Below are 25,503 nucleotides of genomic sequence, written 5' to 3'. Positions count from 1 at the left end.
CTGAAGGGACACACCATTGTTCCGTCTCGGAGCGTAAAGATATTGGGAATGGTTTTCCAGTCGGATCGCACCAATACAATATTAATTCAAAAGCTTAAGACTACAACAGCCCAAGTTACGCACATGATCCGGCGAATAACAACCAAGACAAGAGGCATGGGGGAGGCGGACACGCTTCGGCTTGTCCAAGCCTTCGTCGTGTCTCGAAAAACTTACGCTATTCCGTACGCACTACTCAACGAGACGGAACTCAAGAAAATCAACACAATGATCAGAAAGGCATATAAGCAGGCGATGGGCCTGCCAATCAGTACGTCTACAGAACGCCTACTACGACTAGGTGTGCACAACACGGCCGAGGAACTGATCGAGGCACATTTATCCAGTCAGCGAACAAGGCTGGCGATTACGGAAGCAGGGAGGTCCATTCTCTTACGCCTGGGGCTCTCTGCCCCTCTGAGCCATCCGCCGCCTCAGACTGTGAGCTTACCCCATGCCATCCGGAGAAAAATCACCGTACGTCCTCTACCTCGCAACATGCACCCAGTGCACCACGCAGAGCGAAGGGAGGCCCGCGCCCTGGCCATACACAAGCGATACGGAACTTTACCCTCCACAGCCTACACTGACGCGGCTTCTTACTCCAGACGCGCAGCCACAACAGCCACCGTAGTCGTCAACACAGAACATCGGAGCAGCATTTCGCTCACACGAAACAATCCCCTCCAAGCCGAGGAAGCGGCCATAGCCCTCGCTCTCTCCCAAACAGAGGTTGAAGTCATAGTGACCGACTCCCAACAGGCGTGCCGCAACTTTGCTAGCGGCAGAATTCATGCCACTACACTCCGGATCATCAATCAAAAGCCGCCAACGAGATCAGTCATGATCATCTGGGCGCCAGCTCATCAAGGCATTCCTGGCAACGAGGTCGCCAACCACGTGGCTCGAGATCTGACCCACCGAGCCGACGCCGAGGAATCTGAACCCGAGCGCATGCACTCTCTACTCCTTACCAAGACATCACACAACACTACAAGCTAACCCGCAGAACATATGCACCCCCACACAAGTCACTACCTAGAGAGCAGGAGCGATTCCTCCGAGCTCTACAGGTTAATACATTCCCCCACCCAACCAGAAATCACCTCATAGACCCTACAAAATTCTCTCCGCAATGCCGCTTCTGCGCAGAGCCCGGGTCCCTCAGGCACATAGTAGGAGGTTGCAGAGCGGCACCATTAAATCATCCGAACCCTTACCCCACTAACGAACTTTGGGAGAGAGCCTTGGCCAGCTCCGACCTCGAGGATCAGCAACGGCTGATTGCGAGGGCCCAGGACGCGGCCCGAGCTCAAGGCATTCTGGAATGAGGACGCCTCTCCCTAGCTGCTTTACATAATAAAAATGTTTATTCTCTCTCTCTCTCTAGCTGGGAGTCAGGGGAACACCGGCGAGGTCAGTCGAATAAAGCTCGGTTTGTTTGACGGGACAGTAGTTTCACTGCTATGACGCTGGGACGCACGGCTATGTGCTGTAAACGCGCTGGCTCTCGCTGGAGCTGGAAACAGCGCTGGTTGCGTCTTTGCAGCAACGTTTTCAGTACGTAAGCAGCAGGCGCTGCTGAATACGATATGTTTGATCAATTTTATTAGGAAATGATTCTAAATAACGCTATATATATATATATATATATATATATATATATATATATATATATATATATATATATATATATATATATATATATATATATATATATATATATATATATATATATATATATATATTGTGGTCAGAAATGTTTGTTTCGCATCACAGCTTGGAATAAGGTTGCTTGAGCTGCTCCGTTTATGCATGCATATGTGACACATGAAGGACATGCATATGTGACACGGAAGGACGCCTTTTGCTTCTCGCGTTTTCCCTTTGGCTGTGTGGACAGCTATGTTCTTGAACGAAAATACTCAAACGCGAATACCATTGCTCTATTTAGTAGTTTATTGTTATTATTATTCCTGCGGCGGCCACGAGTTCTTGTTGTTCAGGAGCAGTGCATGTTCACATATTGTTCACGTTCACCGCGCTTATAGCACAAAAATTGTATGTACAGGCTAAATTTGCGTACAATATCGCACACTCTCCTCCAATAATTAGACTGCTGTTAGTTGCGGGAAGCGGGGGGTGCTTTTATGCGACAATAACCTATAGCTCCATAGCGAATTGTTAGTGGAAGGTTTAAGGCATTTTCTTTGACAGCAGCCCTGTGGAGAAACCACAAACAATATGCTCAACGAACATTGTCCTAAACGAATCAAACGAAAAACAAAATACAAAGCAAAAACAGCGTTGTCACAATGAAAGCACACTGAGAGATGTTGCGGGTTATTGATAGTCTGCGCAAGGTTATAGCGTGAGAATCAGAAGAAGCGACAGTTGCCGCTAGGGTACATGCGAGACCCGACGGGACACCTAAAGGCACCCGCGAAATCCGAGAAGTACATAACCGCCTTGTTGCATTGGTTGAAGAAATCACGTAGGCCACCATGACGGCCGCATTGGAAGTAGCAGAGTGCGATGTAGAAGATCTGCTCATTGGAGAACTCTGTGCTGAGACGCTCGCCGTCAAGAGCTCCGCCGACATTGTTGAGGAATGCGGCGTGAGTTGCCTCCAAGGCTACCACCTGTGGGAAGAAGCTGCCTTTGTAAGCCGGCGCAAGACACGAAGACCTCTTGCGAAGCGTAGTTGTGTACAATGTAAAGTTGCCGTTGTTTATGTTTGTGCATCGTCGCTCGGCCATCATCGTGCAGCTAAAGCTTTCGAGAAACCGCACCAACTGCAGCGCAAACCAGAAGCCAAGGCCCGCGTAGTTCATGCCTGCAGTGCCACCGGGGACAAACAGCGGGAACTGGACAGCGCCTGCTGATATCAAGACCTCGCCGAGGGCTTGGTCGTAGCTGAAGTAAGGCAGTGAGCCACTAAGCGGACTCGAAAGCACCTCTTCGAACTCCGGCTCCGACTCGGTGAGCTTCCTTATCGCTATTCGAGACAGCTTCAGGAATTCCATCAGCGAAGTGGCGTTGACCGGGAAGTGAGAGTAGATGCGCGTTAGGGCTTCTTTTTCCAGGATCCACGGAGGAGGCCACAGGCAGATTTTCACACTTCGAAGCTGAGCTGCGGCCGCAGCCTTCGTGGCCTCGTCCAGCCAGGAGACGCCTTCTACTAGGGCGGCCGTGGTGTTGAGGACACTCTCCAGCGTCATCCTGACGGCATTCCGTGCCGACTGGTCGAGGCGCGTGAGGTAGTGCAGTGCTGCCGCCAAACCCGGATATGATGCCTCAACCACACGGGCACACACCTGAGGCAGGTAGATCGCAGTGCGCTCCGCGTCTCCGAAGTACTCCTTGGACAGCATCGGATCAACCAACGGACCGTACAACTGTGCCAGCTGCCAGCCCAAGTAATCCATAATGTCCCGGCGAGTGAAGGACTTGAAGATAGCGTCGATCGCTTCGAGAACCGCAAGATCGCTCACACTGATGCTGTCCGAAGGAGACACATGGGCGCTGGGGATCACCTCGTTTATCTCTGCGATCCACTCCTCGGATGAAATGTTGGCTGTGTACCCATCCAGGGCGGACATAACAAAACATGCGGGACGACCTGTCGGGTTTGTCTTGGCCTCGAAGATGTGCTCAAGGACGAAGGTCTGCATCGCCGCGGACCTCTCTATGGCAGCGTCGTTCGGCGCAGTGCTTCCGTTTCCGAACTCCTGGAAGCGGAAGTAGAAAACTCGCCATAAAAGCTCGTACGCTTTTGAAGCCGTCACACGCCTGTGGTGTTTTACGGCGAAGCTGATGGCGTCGGCCGGGCTGAGGTGGACAGTGCTGGTGTGGCTGGTGGTACGCCGGTACACGCGAATGGTAAACCAGGTTCGTACCTGCAATGCAGGATTTGCATGAACGCAGGCCATAGATTTCTATTGACCTGCACTGCGCAAGAGGGTTTCGGTGCCCTTTTTGTAAGCGGTTATACGCGAATAAACAGGCTACGATGCGCGACGAACTTCACTGAAACCTTAGTGCTTTAGCTAAAAAAAAAAGATAAATACACCTCGTATAACACCAGTACTCATAATCATCGGTCAGATGGAAACAATTCGAGATTGATAACTGAAATAAATAGAACTAATTTGTGAATGGTGTTGTTCTCATTCAAAGGCCATCGTCTAAAGTCCAACCAAGCATAAGCGTCATTTCGTGCTTTCCAATAGGAGAAATTACCGCTAAACTCTTGGGTGCTTCCAGTGGCCTCTGGAGCCGTCTATTAATAGCTTATAACATAGGCTGCTTCTAAATTTGTGCTTTACAGAACCGCTTCTCAAAGGCGAATAGGTTTATGTAGTGAAAGGAAGGTAAATCTCGTTATCTACTCCAGTGCTTCCAAAACGCGTTCCTACTGGCTGATAAAGACCAACGACGACTGACAAATCTGATGTTCACAGTCTTCCAATAAGGTTTATTTACTACCGTGATCATAGCATGCTGTAAGCAGGGGACCTATAGTGCAAAGTTATTGCAATGTGTTTGTTTTCTATTGCTTTTATTACCTTGATTAGCCAAACATTTATGGAACCATGTCCAGTTTGCCTGTCGGTCAGGAGACGCCTCAAAAACTGTGAGAACTCTCCATGATAAGACGACGTGTACAGGCTCATTTTGCATGATTAGACCAAACTAAATAAAACTGATTCTTTCGAATTATGTAGTTTGCCAACATTAGCCTTCCGCGATTGGTGAAAATGTTTGCAGGTGACGCCAAGGTGGCATGTCTCTCTCACCGCGGCTTCACAAAACTGCGGAATGTCACCACAAGAATGGGGCGAGTACGCACAAAAGATGCATTAATATGCCGTACAAAACATTCTTGGAATAGCTGGACACTAGGAGATGGGTTCCGAAAGGATTGGGAAATGGCTTTGCAGTGATGGATCCGGCACTGTGTAGCTTGAACTTCGGCCGAGAATGGATTTTTCGCGTATAATAAATACATTGCGTGGCAGTGTATGTAACCGAGCCATTTCAGGCACGTATACAACATCGCTCTCATTCAACATTTGTCAGGCATTCTAAGATCATGAACAGCTGGTTGCCATTACCCCTCAAGAGAAAGATTTATACCAGCTGTGTCTTACCAGTACTCACGCATGGGGCAGAAACGTGGAGGCTTACGAAAAGGATTCTACTGAAATTGAGGACCACGCAGCGAGCTATGGAAAGGAGAATGATATGTGTAACGTTAAGGGACAGGCCGCCATTGGAATCTGAACCTGGCAACGTTTAACGTTAGAACGTTATCTAGTGAGGCGAGTCTAGCAGTGTAATTGGAGGAATTAGAGGGTAGTAAATGGGATATAATACGGCTCAGTGAGGTTAGGAAGACAAAAGAAGCATATACAGTGCTAAAAAGCGGGCACATACTGTGCTACCGGGGCTTAGCGGAGAGACGAGAACTAGGAGTCGGATTCCACATTAATAAGGAAATAGCTGGTAACATACAGGAATTCTATAGCATTAACGAGAGGGTGGCAGGTCTTGTTGTGAAATTTAATAAGAGGTACAAATTGAAGGTGGTACAAGTCTATGCCCCTACATGCAGTCATGATGACCAGAAAGTCGAAAGCTTTTATGAAGACGTGGAATCGGTAATGGTAAAGTCAAAACAAAATACAATATACTGATGGGCGACTTCAATGCCAGGGTAGGCAAGAAGCAGGCTGGAGACAAGTCAGTGGGGGAATATGGCATAGGCTCTAGGAACAGCAGAGAGTTATTAGTAGAGTTTGCAGAACAGAATAATATGCGGATAATGAATATCTTTTTCCGCAAGCGGGTTAGCCGAAAGTGGACGTGGAGGAGCCCGAATGGTGAGACTAGAAATGAAATCGACTTCATACTCTGCGCGAACCCTGGCATCATACAAGATGTAGACGTGCTCGGCAAGGTACGCTGCAGTGAATATAGGATGGTAAGAACATCAATTAGCCTAGACATGAGGAGGGAACGGAAGAAACTTGTACACAAGAAGCCAATGAATGAGTTAGCGGAAAGAACGAAACTAGAGGAATTCCGGATCAAGCTACAGAACTGGTATTCGGCTTTAACTCAGGAAGACGACCTTAGTGTTGAAGCAATGAACGACAATCTCATGGGCATCATTAAGGAGTGCGCAATAGAACTCGGTGGTAACGCCGTTAGAAAGAAAACGAGTAAGCTATCGCAGGGACGAAAGATCTGATCAAGAAACGCCAATGTATGAAAGCCTCTAACCAACAGCTAGAATAGAACTGGCAGAACTTTCTAAGTTAATCAACAAGCGTAAAACAGCGGACATCAGGAACTATAATATGGATAGAATTGAGCAGGCTCTCAGGAACGGAAAAAGCCTAACAACAGTGAAGAAGAAACTAGGAATAGGCAAGAATCAGATGTGTGCATTAAGAGACAAAGCCAGTAATATCGTTACTAATATGGATGAGATAGTTCAAGTGGCTGAGGAGTTCTATAGAGATTTATACAGTACCAGCGGCACCCACGACGATAGTGGAAGAGAGAATAGCCTAGAGGAATTCGAAATCCCACAGGTAACGCCAGAAGAAGTAATGAAAGCCTTAGGAGCTATGCAAAGGGGGAAGACCGGTGGGGAGGATCAGGTAACAGCAGATTTGTTGAAGGATGGTGGTCAGATTGTTCTAGAGAAACTGGCTACCCTGTATACGCAATGCCTTATAACCTCCAGCGTGCCGGAATCTTGGAAGAAAGCTAACATATTCCTAATGCATAAGAAAGGGGACGCCAAAGACTTGAAAAATTATAGACCGATCAGCTTACTGTCCGTTGCCTACAAAGTATTTACTAAGGTAATCGCAAATAGAATCAGGAACACCTTAGACTTCTGTCAACCAAAGGACCAGACAAGATTCCGTGAAGGCTATTCAACAATAGACCATATTCACACTATCAATCAAGTGATAGAGAAATGTGCAGAATATAACCAACCCTTATATATAGCTTTCATTGATTACGAGAAAGCGTTTGATTCAGTCGAAACCTCAGCAGTCATGAAGGCATTACGGAATGAGGGTGTAGATGAGGCATATGTAAAAATACTGGAAGATATCTATAGCGGCTCCACAGCCACCGTAGTCCTCCACAAACAAAGCAACCAAATCCCAATAAAGAAAGGCGTCAGACAGGGAGATACGATCTCTCCAATGCTATTCACAGCATGTGTACAGGAGGCATTCAGAGAGCTGGAGTAGGAAGAATTGGGGATAAAAGTTGATGGAGAACACCTTAGCAACTTGCGATTCGCTGATGATATTGCCTTGCTTAGTAACTCAGGAGACTAATTGCAATGCATGCTCACTAACCTGGAGAGGCAAAGCAGAAGGGTGGGTCTGAAAATTAATCTGCAGAAAACTAAAGTAATGTTTAACAGTCTTGGAAGAGAACAGCAGTTTACGATAGGTAGCGAGGCACTGGAAGTGGTAAGGGAATACATCTACTTAGGGCAGGTAGTGACCACGGATCCGGATCATGAGACTGAAATAACCAGAATAATAATGGGCTGGGGTGCGTTTGGCAGGCATTCTCAAATCATGAACAGCAGGTTGCCACTATCCCTCAAAAGGAAAGTTTATAACAGCTGTGTGTTACCAGTACTCACATATGGGGCAGAAACCTGGAGGCTTACGAAAAGGGTTCTGCTGAAATTGAGGACGACGCAACGAGATATGTAAAGAAGAATGATGGGTGTGACGTTAAGGGATAAGAAAAGAGCAGATTGGGTGAGGCAACAAACGCGGGTAAATGACATCTTAGTTGACATCAGGAAAAAGAATTGGGCGTGGGCCGGACATGTAATGAGGAGGGAAGATAGCCGATGGTCATTAAGGGTTACGGACTGGATTCCAAGGGAACGGAAGCGCAGCAGGGGGCGGCAGAAAGTTATGTGAGCGGATGACGTTAAGACGTTTGCAGGGACAACATGGCCACAATTAGTACATGACCGGGGTAGTTGGAGAAGTATGGGCGAGGCCTTTGCCCTGCAGTGGGCGTAACTAGGCTGATCAGGATGATGATGAGAATCCGTGTTGGTGACATTTTTAATGCCCCGTTGCACACCATCGCAATCGTCGTCGGTGTGCAATGATGACCACATCAGGCTGAGTAAGGGGAAGCGGACCAATCAGAGGCGGCGGTACCACCCTCCTGACCTTGTTATCTACTTGGACTGCCCTAGCTCGACCTCACCAAAACTTTTTTCTTCTTCAGTCCACTCCTGGCCTCTTGCCAGCCAACTAGAGCAGGAAAACGTGTAGCGGTAAGCAATGCTATTCGCTTTGAAATCAAAAAATAGCCACCCCCTGTAAACGAGGAGAGCGTTTAGTTGTGGTGTAGCAACCACTCGCGTCACCGGCAGCTATTCCTTGGCGGTTATGTGAATTTGAGGTCATGAGAATCCAATAAAGTCAAAATGGAATAACTGTACTCTATAGCTGCCACAGGAACACACCCTACAGCTAACTTATTTTTTTATAGCTGGATCAAATCTGTTACATAGGGAGCCATGGCAGAAACGACAGAAAGCAGCGGCTAGCCTTCATTCCACATATGGTGCCGATCGTGCGTAACATTGACAGGCTCATTCAGGTTTAGTTGGTGCAGACAACTGCGTCAACATTCCAGGCAACTCTAAAGCAGAGCAGCATTTGACGAAAGAAACGCACATCGAAGTAGACATGGAACGCACTAGCGAATTACTGGCTGTCACAATAACGCCCTCCTAAAATACCTACATCTTTATATTGTACAACTTTCAAGCACCAATGGGATTTCAATTTTGAAATAATCACAATGATTACTAAATCTCTTTACATGGTACCTTCCTGTAGAATTGCCTTGCCCCGAGATTACTCAAATTTTCTAGTTGGTGTTTCGAAGTATTGCGTTTATTCTTCGTAAAATTCGTAGATATGTCATGGCAATCTCGATGTAAACGGTTTCACTAAATTATGCAGTTGGGCCCGATTGTAAGCGTTGTGTACGTATAAGGCCCCTGTCTCCATGATGACATGGTAGGTTTCGGTACGCACTCCGAAATTATAGGCTAGTCGCAGCAAGACTCCCAGCGGGCTGCCCTCGTCATCAGGTGGGTCGGGCCAATTGAGGTGGACGGAGGCCATTAGGTCTCGTAGCTCTTGTACGCCTGGCACGCCCGCCTTGGTGTTTGGGTTTATGCAAGCCCATAGCATGGCTGCTGGCCCGTCAGCGACCGTGAATCCGTGTTTTGAGGCGTCCAGCAGGAGGCTGCTAAAGCCCTCGAACCATGCACGGATGAGCTGCGTGAAGCTTGACGTGGCGTAGTCTGCCCTTGTCCACGGAGGAGACCACGCCGAGCAGGCGTATTTGCTGAAGTCTTCGCAGGGATCCAGAGATCGGTTCACCTGGCGATGGGGTGAAGCATCATTCAAGAACGCGTCTACGATTCACGAGTTCGTTGCTTTAGAGACGTGTACAGCTAGTTGCTTTCGTGGAGAAGTGTTGCTGCAAATGCAGGATTCCTACGACAGTTTTCCTGCCTACTACAATAAACCAGTATCGATCTATCCATCTATCTATCCGTCTATCTATCCGTCTATCGATCCGTCTATCGATCCGTCTATCGATCCGTCTATCTATCCGTCTATCGATCCGTCTACTAATCTATCAATCTATCTGTCTATCTATCTATCTGTCTATCTATCTACCTGTCTATCTATCTACCTACCTATCTATCTATCTGCCTATCTGCCTATCTGCCTATCTATCTATCTATCTATCTATCTATCTATCTATCTATCTATCTATCTATCTATCTATCTATCTATCTATCTATCTATCTATCTATCTATCTATCTATCGATCCGTCCGTCCGTCCGTCCGTCCGTCCGTCCGTCCGTCCGTCCGTCCGTCCGTCCGTCCGTCCGTCCGTCCGTCCGTCTGTCTGTCTGTCTGTCTGTCTGTCTGTCTGTCTGTCTGTCTGTCTGTCTGTCTGTCTCTGTCTGTCTGTCTGTCTGTCTGTCTGTCTGTCTGTCTGTCTGTCTGTCTGTCTGTCTGTCTGTCTGTCTGTCTGTCTGTCTGTCTGTCTAATGCACAAAAGAAATTGGAGGACGCTTAAGCTTCGCCTTTATGAGTGGAACGCGATAGCATTCAATGACCCCTGATTGCTTTTCGTGCTTTCCCGGAACGTCAGTTTATGTAACCATAACATTTACCGGGAAACGCTGGCGGCAACCGCTATGCAAGAAGGCAAGCTTTCTGGTAGAAATGCGGTCTCTTGCGTGGGTTGATACCCGGGGGGGGGAGGTTATTCTATGAGTCCACCTAGTGGACTGTGCATTTCGGCCACTGCCTATTGGCTACGGCCGCTCGTCTCCTCCTCTCTCGTACAGCTGCATTCAATCATCAGCGGCCGACATGAACAGTCTACTAGGTGGACTCCTACAGAATACCCCCCTCCCCCAGTTACTGGTTCGCATTTTTATTAGTTCAGTCTGATATGAGCTAATACATTTGTTTTTGGGCTGCTGTTCTCAAACCTCCGAGGAATACCTTTGTAAAGATTGGTATACAATGTATTAGAAAGTTTCGCAGCAGAAGAGTGGTTGGGTATGTGTGGCTCCAAATTTGATTCGAAATTTGGAGCCCTAGACAGTTTTTATGAAGCTAGAACTCTTGAAAGTGTGCGCTGACCTTAACAGACGCTCGTATTACCATTTCTGACTTATCGAAATGTAGCCGTGCGGCCAGGAATGTAGCCTACGACACTACGGAACTATACTGAAGTTCAGGCGAATTGATTGATGTTATAGTCATGCTAACTTCTTTTGGTACTTCAAGATACCCGGACTTGATTCACTTTCACCTGCAGTAAGATATGCCCAGCGTATTTGTGGCAAGCGGCAGAGTTGCAGAGCTGAATTCCTTGGTTTTCCATGAACAAGGTCCATCTCGACACGATGACCAGCACCATGACGATGATCGCGAGCGCGAGTACGGAAGCCACGACCCACTGTCCCCGGAGTCCGAGCGTTTCTTGCACCCTCGCTTGCGTAGTCGAGTGGTGCACCAACGACATAGAAGGAAGCGTGCCCTGCAGCCATTGACAAAGGGCATGGCGAGAAAAGTGGTTTGAGTGGTTGATTGCTTTGTTCGTTGAGTGATTTATTACAGCATCAAAAAAGGCATTCATAACTAAATGGATAAGAAAAAGAAACACAGGCGAGACCACAGGCGCATTAACTGTCTTGAAAATTTACATTTACCAGGAATATTCTCCGACCACAAAAAAAGACACTGCGGTATTAGAGAAGGCGCACGTAAAAAACCACACACGCACAAACACACGCACATGCAACGCCCACACACACACAAACGCGCGCATGCACTTGTAAATACATACATACATTCATGCTTGCATGCATACATACATACATACATACATACATACATACATACATACATACATACATACATACATACATACATACATACATACATACATACATACATACATACATACATACATACATACATACATACATCTCCGAAAACATATCACTTTTTCATTTTTGTGCGACTCGAGCTCACTCTATCTGGTTGCATACACTGCGTTACGTCACTATCGCTCTGTTTAAAAGGTAACGGTCTAATGAAACTGCACACAAACTCCGCCATTGCTCAGGACTCTTCAACTTGTTATGACACATGTATTAATAGCGAACAAAACTCGTGCAGGATCACTGGATCTGAGGACCACCGACTATGTAGTCACCGACTATGGTCACTACTGCTACTGTTGTTTGGGTTTTTTTGTACACCCAACCTCCGCCAGTAAATGGTTTCCTTCGTCGATGTCCGTCAGTTGCCTTCCCACCTGCCAGCCAGCTACCATAACTATCCCACATAGCTGTAATCTCTAATCAAGGCATCTGTTAGGGACGATGTTGGAACGTAGCACTCACCCTGCTCAGTCTGAACTTCCTCAGCTCCGCCATAGGCCACGACATCTTCTTGATGTGCGGAAACCGCTGCCCAGCCTTGGCCTTCCTGGGCGAGCTCCCAGCCATCGGGCTCAGGGCTTTCACGTTCAGCACCAGCTGAGACTGGTGCGGGTCGAAAAGCAACTGAGAGAGGAACACAGCGGAGCGGCTCCCATCAGTCCATTCGGTGTTTTCAAAGATCGTGCACGACACAGATTGCGACGATGTCAATCTATTGCGATTGATGGCTTGCCAAGCGTGCAGATCGACACTGCACTGTGGCGTACCAGTGGTGTGCCGAGTGAATAGAGGCAGTGTCGGGCCATAAAGAAGTACAGTGCCTTGTACTCTTAAATGGAATGCGTACCTCTAAGGAAACTGATTTCGTTTTCTTTTAACCTCTGGCAGGTGTAGTATTGGCCAGGTTTGCGGCAGATGAGTCGTCGTTGATGACGCTGGCGCACTTCTATGCGTTGCAACATGCGTTGTGCTTTTAGATAGATTCAATCGGCATTCATTCGCAGCAAGAGTGCGTGCAAAGTAAGAGTCACACACCAGATTGTTTCCTTTAGCAGGGGAGAACACTGTACGCCCTGAAGAGAATATTTTCAATAAATTAGTTTTGTGTGTCTTACTAATTTTTTTCAGGATTTATGTGGTGTGGGCGGATAGAAATCGAAGCATATGGAACTGATGGACACGTATCCTAGGATACCCCTAGTACGGACGCGGCACCACAACTAAACCTGTTAGGCCTGCGCGTGAGAGCGTACAGGTAATTCACCCCAATGAGTGGAAGACGTACGATATCATGTATAAGTCATTAGCGTTACGCCGAGGGTCATGCAGTGTTTCACTCCGCAGAAAATGTTGCTGTTTATTGCCGCAACTGAGAGATGATGGCTAAAGCGTTGCATGCCGAAAGCTTGTGGCTCATTAAGCCAAAACCATGATGCCCGCTCTGGTAAAGCTTTTCTTGCTTTTAAGGTAAGTACAGTGATGGTGGGTGTGTTGCGAACGCCACGCACTCAACCACGTGGGGTTTGGACCATTCCGCACTTATTCATGCGTGGCTTTGCCATGTGCGAATAAAATGTGGCCCGGGTGGTTGACCTCGCCCGGAGTCCTGTAGGATATTTAAGGCCTCCAGGCGGAAGCAACACGCTTTTTTGGCCTTGGCCTCTCGTAGAAGCTTTCTTAAGCCACAAACGGACAACAGAGAGAAATGTGATAAGAAGCCAATAAACACTGACGCCGAGGACAACACCGGGGAAATTACTTGTGCTTAATAAATGAAATAAAGAAAGGATAAATTAATGTAAATGAAAGTGGATGAGAAAACAACCTGCCGCAGGTGGGAAACGATCCCAAAACCTTCGAGCTAATAGAGATAAAGAGAGAGAAATCGAGAGAAAGAGAGAATAGATAGAAAGTCGCTCGAGTGCTAATGCAGCTCAACTCAGGAATACAACGGCCCTCCTAATATAGCTGAACTGCGGCCAGCACTTCACTATTGCATTATGTCAGCTTCAGGGCCCGACCGCATAATATAAGAAATTATCAAACTATATTGGCGATGTTTTCGTTGTTTTACGCAATATGGGCGAGATGGTACGTTTCGTCTTCGTGGAGGGAAGCTATTATAATTCCTATCCTTAAGAAGGGAAAACACCTTGTGTGTCCAGTAGCTACTAATCGACAGCCACTAACTAATCTCTGCAAACTCTCAGAAAAGATGATCAACATGCTCCAAATCAACTTTTCTAAAATCAACAAGTACTCGATCCGTAAAGCGTGGTTTCAGATTTATCCAAGTTGAGCTCCTTACATAGCCTGGCAACTTTACTCTTGACCTCTAATTCCGATTTCCTAATCTCTACAAAGTTGTTGTTTGCAGCCTCTGTGGCCTTCTCATTGTACATTTCTCTAGGAAGTACCACAAAGGATCCCTCTTTGCCTGCTTCCAAACAAGTTGGCCAGGTTGGCCAAAGATATTAACAATGGTAGAGCTACAGCGCTAAAAATATATTTTAGTGCAAACGCTCACAAGTCGAATGTGCCGTTTAGGAGCATGGTGAGCGAAAGAGACACGTGGCAGTTGTTACTTAGTAGGCACATTTTAAAGCTGCTAAAAATCTGTTAATGTAAGTGACCCTTTTACGGCAGGCAATTCACAAGACATAGTGTAATTTCTACGTAACAATAAATCCCTACGCAACGCATTTTCTGTAGATTTTGAGTATATATTTTAATTAATTCCACAGGATGTACTTCTTGCTGGATTAAATATGTCCATCGAAAAAAGCGGCATCTTAACTTTTTAAAATGCAGCCGCTGTTACGCTTGAGTCCTCTTTGACACTATTAGAAGCCTATTTTAATTGTACCTTTATTCGTTTCGACAAACAGCTCTTCTTGCAAAAACGCGGCATTTGCATTGGTTGATATATTGCACCGCTGCTGTGCAACATATTCCTATTTACTGTTGATCGCCTGCTCGATGAGGCTTTTAAACGGGACAGCACTTGAAATATTTTAAAGGTTTTTAGATATATGGACGATTTTTCAATTCTTTGTAACAGACAAGGTTCACTGAAACGCTGCGGTGATATTTTCAACATATTTAAGAACCATGGCAAAGGGCTTTCGTTTACGCATGAAGTGCCACAGTGTAACACACGGAAGTTTGTAAATTTAAGATTAACCTTTCATGAAGGGCAAGCTTGTTGGCAATATTTCCCACGTGCTAAGAAAGGATTGCTGCCGTATAATTCTTGTTATTCCAGAGGTGTCAAGCGAGGAATTTCTATGCATCTGCTTGGAGTCCACACTCAGGAAATCGTGAGCAATCACGATGCGGGGCTCGTTAGATAATCAAATCAAGAGACTTAAAGCAGCACGGTTCCCTGATTCGTTGGTTGCATCAATCACTGAAACTCTTTTACGGAAGGTAAAAGGTACCAGAACCGTAAGACCTGCAGTGATTCCTTATGTTCATAAGGTGTCCCACAACCTCAAGAGGGTGAAGGTCGGTATTGCGTACGCATTGCCTTTTCTGCCCCCATTAAATTAGTTCGACTCTGCCGGAGAACCACTCGCGAGGAGACTAGTTGGCGAGGCTGTGGCAAAGAACATGGCACGTCTTACGGGAAATGCGCCGCGGGGCTGGTGTACGAAATTTCCCTTGAGTGCGGCAAGTCATACGGGGGACATACAGCACAAAGTATAAATGAACGAGCCAGGGAAAACAAACTAAATCTAATGAAAGATGGCGTGGCACATATGCCAGTGCACTGCAAGGTCTGCATGTGCAAACGACGTTTTGACGAGATTAAGATTCTTGGTAAAAGCAGAAAGCAAACAGCACGTGAGGTAATGGAAGCTTAGCATATAAAACAAATCTGTGTGTCTTCCCTTTTTTCTGTCTGTTATAACTTGCGGAAAAAATATGTCTTCTAGCAAGCACCAAGTAGGCCAATAAAAGCAGTTCGGAGGCAGTATGGAAATTTACAAATAACGGTGCCAATACACTGCTTTTTTTCGGCCAATAGAACTTTTCGGATATGTAACAATAGAACTCAAGTTCCCACGGGCTAATGCCACCGTAAAGGTTCTGAATATTGCGACAGCGTGAGCAGAACATGGGAAAGACAGAGAGGTCGGCATTAGCCGCATTCTCCTCCCGTTCTTGTGCCATCCAGAACTTTTACCAGGGCACACCAACGGGCTCAAATCGACAGGATGGCAAGCGTCGCGTACTTTGTCTGCTGACGCTGGGGAGCCATAGCCACTTGTGGGACTGCTGACACTCTGAACGCCTCCTACGCCCGGCGAAGGGTGAATCTCGCTTACGGCTTGGGATTCAGGGCTCTCGATTTCCTTCGGAGGCTTTCCTAAATTTGCAAGAATTTGCTGCTGCCCTTTCTGGTCAAGTCCACCCTTCTCTCCAAGTAGCAGTGCCGGCGGATCACGGGGCCCTTCCGGCGAAGTAGACACTAGCGTTGCGATGGACTGGCTGGAAGCCGCAGCCACGGTTCCGTGCTCGAGCAGCTCTTTGGCTCCACTGTCGTGAGCGGGTAAAGTTGAAGAGGGAGAACCTTTCGGCGATCCGGTCCTGCATGGACAGCAGAGGGGGAGCAAAGTCGGTTTATTTGGGCGTTATTCGTGAACATGGAGAAAAAAAGAAAGCGTAGGAGGGAGTGTCAAGTGACAATCTTAAACCCATACACAGAAGAAATAAAGATGCCAAGAAAATGTAGCCCCTCTTCCAGATGACTGGCCGCTAGGCACGCGGTATCTTCCAGCCACCTATAGTTTGATGGCGTCATAGGTGGTTTCATCTCGCCTCTCCTGATATGAAAGACTGGCGGCATGTGAATTAGTAAGAAAATATGTACCGCAGTTCAAGGTTCACTGCGACTGAATGACGAACCTTATGGAGTTAGCGGGAAAGTTAGATCGCGGTCGGGGGTTCTACGTGGGCTTCCAACAACCCCCAGAACGCGAGTGCTAGTGTCGGTTTCAAGGAACATGCAAGCTCCAAGGGGTCGCCGGACATCCTAAGTTATTTTTTATTTCTCTTTTTTGTGAATTATAAATGGGGCGAAGCACGGGAAGTGGTCGAGTTCGAGCGTCCTTCGAGCTTACCTCCACTCACCGTCGCCAGTCACTCAGCGATATAACAAGTCGGATCTCGCTTGGTCATCTGCTTCGGTAGTCGTCCCAAGTATAAAGACGGCAAATATTAGACGGAGAACCTTGATCAGACGTGGAAGGAACGTGAGGACGAAGGAAACCGAGTCAACCAAGCATTGGATGAAGATAGCAAAATCGGGGCATCCCATGTTTTGCGCGGCTCTGTGGTTTTCTAACACCGGGAATTCCAGTTCTGCTATGCTTTCAGATTTCCTAATGACAGCAGGTAAGATCAAGTATTTCACTTTATTTTCTGAGCAGATGCTCATTTTGCATGAGTAAACCAGTTACGTGCAAGCCTGGCTGGATTGATTTAGGAGCAGTGCCGCTCTACCCATTCGTCGAGACGGCAGCCCATTTGCTGTCGGTGAAATATTCGTACTGGAGGGCTTGAGTGCGTCTTTGTCGGGCTAAACATTTTGTGCACTATTTGTCGACAAATACACCCTAGGCTAAAGTAAAGGAAAAGAGGCACAGCCATGATGTTTTACCAAATTTCAAGAGCAACGACGGCAAAAGGATGCACGTACATAAAGCTGTTGTGTTTGGATGCACCATTACTAAGATATCGTAATTAAGAAGGTTGAAGGTCTTTATCTGAATTTTGGAGCGTAGACGGTACCATACGCTTAGTTACCCTGCGTTAGGCTCAGTTTCACGTTTCATATATTCGTCACGTGTCATATATTTTACGCTAAGTGTAGGTACACACCCTCCATATGCCATAAAATACTCTGGCAAAAGTGAAGGTGCTCTAAGTTATTCACTGTCATACTTCTGTATACGAACTAGTTTTGGTTTCAGTTGCATGCGCCGCAACGTCACAGTGCCACCCCGGCTCTTTATGGTGATTACACAGCACGAACTAGGGCTTCTTATGAAACAGTCGCTAGAAAGACGTGCAGGCAAAGCATAATTTGACAAGACAATGAGACGCGAGGAATTTTTCGCCGAGCAGGAAGTTACGTTAATCGTTAACAGTTACCAAATGCTGCAAATATTTGTTGAAGAGCTGAAAATATATAGTTTTTCTGCCTGCGTAAGCTTTGTCGCACTAAGCAATTGCGGAATAAGGGACAAGAACTGTCTCGAGATGACAACACACTATTGCACTAGGAACGGCAGAACAACTGTTGCCGTCTCGTAGAGACGACGATGAGAACGCAATCCTGAGGCACCGGCAAAGGTACATCCTAAAATAAAAACCTAGCCCGCCTCAAACCGGCATGGCAATGCCGGTTTGAGGAGTTACAATACAGTATTAACTACTTATTGCAATGAGCGATGCTGCATATACTATACCCAAGTAATTAACATAGAGAAATGCGTTAAACATATCAAGCCATCTAAACGCAACAGGTTAACTGTGACTTGTTTCTTTAAGTCTATTTTCCCCAAAAGCTTTGTTAAAGCGTGTCAGACGTTACGTTCACTTCCTTTCTGCGAGGTTTTCGACACATATAGGCTTTATGAATGTGTGTATGGAAATCAGGCGTACTTCATTAGGCTGTAAATTTCGAAAGAGCGGGCTTTTTTTAGACTAAGGTTTGACTTCACATGCCAGTGGCCTCTCGTTGTTAGCGCGTTCACGTCAGAATTTCATTGTCCATTATCGAATTTTATGGGCTGGAGGAGGGGGAAGTTTCGGTAAGTCAGAACGTAGTTCGCTATACAGGGGCACTAATCAGGAAAGCGAATATTATTAGACTTACATACGTACGCAAGAGCAGGCAGACAAACGCGGAGAAGCAACAATAAACAAGTGACTAAAGGAAGTTGCGAGTCCTTCTCCTTGCGTCCTTACGATGGCCAAATATTAACCGAACGCCACCAGGTATAGCACCGTTTCAAGCACGGTGTATATAGGTACGAGCAGTTCGAATGTTACTGACGGCGTCGCGACATCCTCCTTCCTTTCTTTGTTGTGGGCGTCTACAGTTCTCCCGGTGGCCTTGATCAGCCGTGGCTTAACGCGGCCAACAGATCCGCTCGGTGTTGCACGGACGAGGCTCAGCTTCCTGGATTTCAGATCCTCCTCTTGCGGAGGTCGTCCGGAGCTTAGTTCGGCTTTGCTCGGAGGATGGCCGAGGTGGCTAATTCCGCGTTCATCGGAGACCAAGCGACCATCGGCTTTCGGTGACTGCCCCGAAATGAGTTCCGTGCAGGTCGGACTGTCGGAAAACTTCGACAAATCGGTCGTGTCCTGGAATGCGGAAGATGAGAGGGGCGCTTTACGGCGAAGCTCTAATTCTGCTTGAATCTGTCGCAAGCGTGTCGAGAACAAAAAAGCATTCGCAAACCTCTGTGTGCAGAAAAAGTCGTTCGGGGAAAAAAAAGGAACCTTCGGAGATGTAAGAATATGCTAGCTACTCACGCGTCGACAACAGCGAATCTGTATGAGGGACAACAAGGACGAACGCTGCGCCAGTTCGTACATAAGTGCAGGTGAAAATCCAACCATACACAACGTATTAAACGAAGCACACAACGTACAAAAATGTAGAAGGCGACGGCGTGAGGCTGGTCACCTGCAGCATCATCCCATCATCTTCCACCTTTTTGTATGTTGCGTGTTTCGCTGGATTTTCTTACTCATATCCTTCAGATTTCGTAGCGGGTCTGGTTTTCTGACTACACAAGACTTTGCATACTCCCTGTCACAATTATCCGGTTCAATTTCTTCGCCGTATGTATATACCGGAGGCTCTTCAAGTGATGTCGCTGTATTGTTAATTTGTTCTACTAAACCCTCTTCTACACACCTAAAACGCATGTTCCTGCACCGTCACGACTCCAGCGACGGCGATGTCCACCTGCATGTTCCAACGGCCTTTTCACAGAACCTCTAAGAGGCACCGACGAAGGCAGCGTTGCAGGTCATTAGGCGACATTCTCTACTGACCGCGCCGCCACAAGAAAACCGTTGTAGAATCCATTACTCAGCAGTGCTTTAGAACGGTTTGAAACGCTTTCTACTCAAACGTGCACTCATGAACACATTAACATGAAACCACTGCGTTGGAATACTCTCATTCCCAAACTATCTTTTTTCGCGTGCAGCAAAAGTAAGAAATCTAGCGAAATTATTTTCTGCTGCCTGATCAAGATGTATTACAATGTAATTGATGCAGCAAGATTCCTACAGCAGTTTTTTGTCTGCTTTCCACGTGCTTCCACAATAGACACGGAATGGATGTTTGATCAGATGAAATGATTACGCTACATTCAGGGCAAACAAATAAATTGAAGAAAATGCTTACAAGTCTTGAATCCTGCATACCAAAATATACAAGACAATGCTTCAGCGATGAGGCGATGCTGACATCTGGCTGCTTGAAACAAGGAACACCATCAAATTTGTTTGGAACATACCTATACAGTGTACAGACGGCTTTATTTAATAAAGATAAGCGGAGTGCCTCCACCTGAATTCAAATCGACCGTGCCAGAATGCGCGAACACGTATACGTGACGAAGCCCATGTACGAGTGTAACAGCAGAGTGGTCAAGAAGGCTCGAGGGATGCACGGTACCGAGGAAAGAAAGTGTGCTATTTCAGTAGCAGAGACGCTCCATCTTCACGGAAGCTTTTTGTCTCTAAAAATTTAGCAGTAACGCCTTGAATCGCGAGTGTTGACGTGCATTCCGACACGGTCAGCTGAAAGCTGCGAAAACATTGGCTGTCTGCTGCACCGGAGAAGTTTACGAACCACGTTGCTTGAGAACAAGCTGAACATCTGAGAAGCTTTGAAAAGCAGCCTGGTGTTCGAATGTATCGCCTGTGCTTTATGCGCAACATCAGATTATTCTTGGGCTTCATTGACCAGTTCCAAACTGTTCGGAAATAGAGCAGCAATGTGGGCTTTTCGGGTAATGCGCGACAGTGAACCAGTTGCAGCGTTAAAATCGCAGCGGCAGGAGTACAAGAAACACACACACGTACGCACACACGTACGCACACACACACAAACACGCACACACACACGCACGCACGCACGCAAACTCACGCACACACACACACACGATGCGCTGTGTGTGCCTCCGTCGTTCTCCTGTCCACGTGCCTTGTAGTGCTACGACGAGTTCACTGTTCCGAAATTCAGCCGTTGCTAAACTTTGCGGTCCAGTGTGATCGTCGGCGCTTCCCCAGCCTATATAATGTGATGCGTCTTGTACAGAGACGATATAAACGAAGCGCCGGCACTTGCACATCGGCTCACCGAGGAGGGCACCCCACGGCTCGAACATCCAGTCTAGCCTTTGCTTTTTTCATGGGCTGCTAGCGCATTGATTGAAAGCGTCTTGCCTGTTCGGCCGACTAAATCCTCGGTAGCAAGAAAACTCATGTGGGTGCGCAACCAAGTCAATGCTTCAGAGTAACGGGTCACGAGTCCAGTTCATACGTTCTCGCTAGTTTTCTTATGTGTAGCTCCTGTTTACTATGACGTTGTGACATCATATCGCGAGGAAGACCGGCGTGGCACTGATCCATAGACTAGCCTCACAGTTTCTAAAAACGATGCTTTTTAGGTAAAGAGAAACACTCAAACAGTTTACACTGCAAAATTACTGTTTAAACCGTTCATGTTCAATTTTGTATAATAAGTTCATTATAACGAGGGAAAATAAAGGTCAAATTTAGATTTTTCTCTACGTCGAGCCGCAACTCCAACTTGGTACGTTAGTGCGACGTCATAAATAATATAGTTTCTCGTCTTTGGCCCATGGTAGCTTAGTCAAAGTTCAGTATTCGGCTGTGTTGCAATATCAAGTGAATCCATCTTTAGAAATAAAGAAGGCAAAAAATTATGCCCGAGCTCACACCGTCAGAATCCGTGACGTGGCGGCACGCTGTTTCTGGAACTTCAAAGAGGCGGCGCCATCCATCTTGCTTTATCTATCTCTTCTTTTCCTTCTCTCGTGGTGAGAGGGGCATTTCTTGGTTTTGTAAAAGGGTCCTTGACAAACACAGCTCAAACTGATTTTAAAACGAAACTTTTTCACCCTATTCCAAGCACCTTTTCGCACGTATCTGGCCTCCACTCCACCTGCTTGAACACCACGAACGTGGTGTTCAAGCAGGTGTTCCAAGAACGGGTGTTCAAGAAAGGGTGAAAAGGTGTTCAAGAAAGGGTGTTCCAAAAGCCGTTTGACAAACGGCTTTTGGAACACCCTTTCTGGGGGACAAGCAAGCGCGTAGAGACGCCTGGTGCGTTTACAGCCGCAGTTGCACTAGAGGAGACTGACACATGAGAAATACCGCGAGTGAGACATGGCACTATGAATCACTACTGGAACATCTCCCGAACAATATATGTACGAGTTTAGTGTACAGACTATTATTACACATGTCCGCTTTACGGAACGCCCTAATGCGAGGAGGATGTGGACTCGGTTCCCACCAATGGCCTCGTGTTTGTCGAGGCGCACGTTCCGTGCTCCTCCAGGAATGGTGAAAGAGCAGTTTTATACTTCAGCGTAATACGTCCTGGCAATACGCTTTGAACCGGTGATCACGTTCTTATATAAACGAATACCGCACACAATCTGTACGTCTGGTCGAGATTAATTCTTCTAGAATAAATAAGTCCTTCATATTTCTTTACATGAGACAAACTTTTTTTCAGAACGGCGCGGATTCGGTATTACAGTGGGAGTAGAAAAGCTACCTGCAATGTCGCGCGACCAATTGCGTAGGATGCTGCCGCGCTATCAAGGGAAGGTAGGACAGTGCGCTGAATCATCAGTGGGCGTGTTTCTGCAGGGGATGCTATTCTACGTCCTCGTTCAGTCGCGCTTACTCGTTATACCATTGTTAGTTATTAAGCGCATGCTTACAACTTCATACGGCCGATAAAACTACTATCCTTAGTTAGTACAGCTATTTACTAATTTGCTACCACAATTGGTGCTTCGCCTTTCAGGGTAACTGATTTTTTTTATTTTGTGTGTGTGTGGAGGGGGAGGGGGGGCTTATCGATGTGCAGTGAGAACAGAGGGGGGAGCTTGCACGTGAACGAACGCGCGGGAAACGCAAGGAACCAGAGAACTGCGTCTGCAACATGAAGAGGTTTCTGAAGAGGACGCTTTGGAAAGAAGGCAAGCGCGTCGGCGGGCAAATTATGCGAGAAAAGGGGCACTACAACAACGTTTCTCTCGTATTTCAAACAGGAAATCGGTGATAACAACAAGCTTACTGCGGATATCGTGACATTGCGGGTCGTATTCCTTGAAGCTATTTGTCTCCTAAAATACGTCAGTCTTGGTTTCAAGAGTAGACCACAAGCTTCACAAGTAATGATTACAAAGAATGCAACGTGTTATTGTTGCTACTACTACGTACTAATTTTTAAGGCATCCAGCAAGCTTAGACCAGAACGGTATGTACAAGGTGTAGAAGCAGCAGAAAACGTTACTACGCTCATATACTGGGCTTCCAGAGCAGGGGTGTACTTGACGGTCGTCTCCCCGTTTTCGGAGAGCAAATGATCATACTGACCGGTGAAGCCGAAGGAGGGAAATTCAATGCAGGAGATGTCGATGTAGGCAACCTCGGAGCAGGGGACCTCGATGCAGGAGACGTCGATGCAGGGGACGTCGATGCAGGGGACGTTGATGCAGGGGACCTCGATGCAGGCGACCTCGATGCGGGGGGACTCGATGCAAGGGACTTCGATGCAAGGGACCTCGATGCAGTAGACGTCGATGCGTGTGTTGGCAAGGTGCTGAGCGGGGATATAGCGCCATGCGGTTTTCTCCTGTTCGACGTCTTCGTGACCCTGCCCGAAGCATGATGACCTTCGATACTCATCGCGGGCGATCGCGTGCCCGAAGTCTGACGCGATATCCCTACTGTAGGCAACTGCGCGGGTGCTGCCGTTCCATAGAGTGATGCACTTGCTACGTGTGAGGGGCCCTCCGCTTCGGTCAAGCCACGTTGGTACTTGTCGGCTGAGGTGATATCTACCCCTTGGGTGGATCTTTGATGCGCGATTACCGAGTCGTTCGCAGAAGTGGTTCCGATGGTAGCCCCGTCAGCATCGAGTTGCTGAGTGGAGCTTCCATGTTTGAGATTCGTTGGCTGCGCCGAGGGCTGTCCTTCTGCCACTGACGCTGGAGAGCCAAAGTTGCCTCTGCTATCGACGGGCTGGACAGGTCTCCTGAACACCGTTTCCTGTGGTGCCTCCGAGGACGGCCTAGGCCCTTGTGTTTCGCGCAAACCTTGTGGCCTAGACATGCCGTCCTGGTGTTGCAGATGGTGGCCATCTTCCGAGAAGTCTTGCGCGGACGAGCCAGGCCGGAGTGAGGGCAACGTCGCGGGAAACGCTTCAGTGGAAGAAGGAAGGGCCTTGTCGTTATTCTTAACCGTAACCGAGTCTTTACTCGACGGCATCCTTGCGAACGCAGTCGTAACAATAGCCTATTTTATGTTGCAGATGTCTCTCTCTCTATCTCTCTGCCTATACTGTGCTCACCGGTGATGTCTTACGCACAGGAAAGTGTCGTCTTGAAAATGAGCTTGCTGAGGGCCCGTCTCTGCTACTTTCTTGAGTATCCTCTCGGGACGAAACTTAAAGGCGTTATTATTGAAGCAGAAATGGGATACGAATCATTGAACGATACGTGCGACCGTGCTGCCGTTTTCTTCTTCATGCATGCACGTGCCGACGGTGCGCGCCAGCCTTGGCGATGCGCCGAGTTTTCTTATTGTACGGTGAAGAATTCTGCATAACACTGCAGAAATATGCTTCACAGGTAATTAAAAAAATATAGCATTCACTGCTTCAATTTTAATCACAAGGAGTTTTTATACTTTTAAGCCCTAGTTACAGTCAATTTGCTTAGTTTTTCCAAAGGCTCCGCGAACAGGAATAAAAAGCAAACCGGCATTCTCTTTCTTCTTCGGCACTGCTTCTATCTGTCTGCTGTAAGAAAATGACGACCGTTTTCATGAGGTCTTTTATGCTATACTCAAGATCCCAAATAACTATGTCACTGCTAACGACATTTGGCGAGATCCAAACAATAATCATAGCATCAAGTCGGTAAAAGAAACGTCAAAAACAGCGTGCGCTACGGGAATCGGGTCATTATTCAATGCCTCTTGATGATATTTTTACTTTCTGTTAAATATCAACCCTCCCTCTTTCTTATTTGCATACCAGCAATCGTTCTTGCTTTCTTCTGCTTTTTTTGCAGCACACGCCGATTCACGCCTGCTCTATTTCGGTAATAACATTGCGCTATAATCTGTAATGCTCGTGCCCAGCAGGCGATATGCTGTTGTTTTAATGCGATATCATTAAGGGCCCTGTCATAGAGAAAGAAAAAAAATTTAAGAGTGGACACTGCCATGCACCCCAGCGGTCCAATCGACCCTAGCGCGCCTGGCGGTTGGTGAGAGCAACTGGCCAGCACTTCCTGTTTAGGTTTCACTGGCGCCAAATTTGGATTACCTCGCGAAACCGACGCTAGGCTGTAGCGGAAGCTTGTCATTTCAGACCACCTTTCGTCACCGAAATGGCAACGCTTTTATTTTTCGCTTTGATTTAGCGATTCCCCATTTGGTCGAGTTCAATATTTGGTGTGAATTGATGTCGTGACGCAATTTTTATTTCGATTAAGTTATAACTTATGGAGATGGAGGTAATCATTATTCACTACGGCTTTATCCATCGCGCTTGTCTTCTGTGTTTTGGTACAAGCGGTCATATGTATCAAAGAGA

The 25,503-nt window shown here is 47.0% G+C and overlaps 2 protein-coding genes across 2 annotated transcripts in view; both read right to left on the bottom strand.

Moving 5' to 3' along the window:
- Positions 1-14,005, bottom strand: part of LOC139047030 (phospholipid-transporting ATPase ABCA3-like) — a 177,823-nt gene extending 163,818 nt beyond the window's left edge. The window contains exons 1-2 of the mRNA XM_070520976.1: positions 13,912-14,005; positions 12,066-12,206 (exon numbers count right to left, since the gene is read on the bottom strand). Coding sequence (XP_070377077.1) covers positions 12,066-12,206; positions 13,912-14,005 — 235 coding nt within the window. The remainder of the gene's footprint in view (positions 1-12,065; positions 12,207-13,911) is intronic.
- Positions 14,006-14,471: 466 nt separating this feature from the next.
- LOC139061142 (uncharacterized) lies at positions 14,472-24,421 on the bottom strand. Its single transcript, XM_070540762.1, has 3 exons — positions 23,277-24,421; positions 18,670-18,980; positions 14,472-16,196 (listed from the first exon to the last, which is right to left on the bottom strand). The coding sequence occupies exons 1-3, from the start codon at positions 24,168-24,170 to the stop codon at positions 15,590-15,592; spliced, it is 1,812 nt and encodes a 603-aa protein (XP_070396863.1). The 5' UTR covers positions 24,171-24,421; the 3' UTR covers positions 14,472-15,589.
- Between the last annotated feature and the right edge of the window lie 1,082 nt (positions 24,422-25,503).

Source organism: Dermacentor albipictus, chromosome 6 (assembly GCF_038994185.2).
Source record: "Dermacentor albipictus isolate Rhodes 1998 colony chromosome 6, USDA_Dalb.pri_finalv2, whole genome shotgun sequence".
NCBI classification, from domain to species: domain Eukaryota; kingdom Metazoa; phylum Arthropoda; class Arachnida; order Ixodida; family Ixodidae; genus Dermacentor; species Dermacentor albipictus.
The sequence above is the reverse complement of the archived record's forward strand: the minus strand, read 5'-3'. Positions and strand labels throughout refer to the sequence as shown.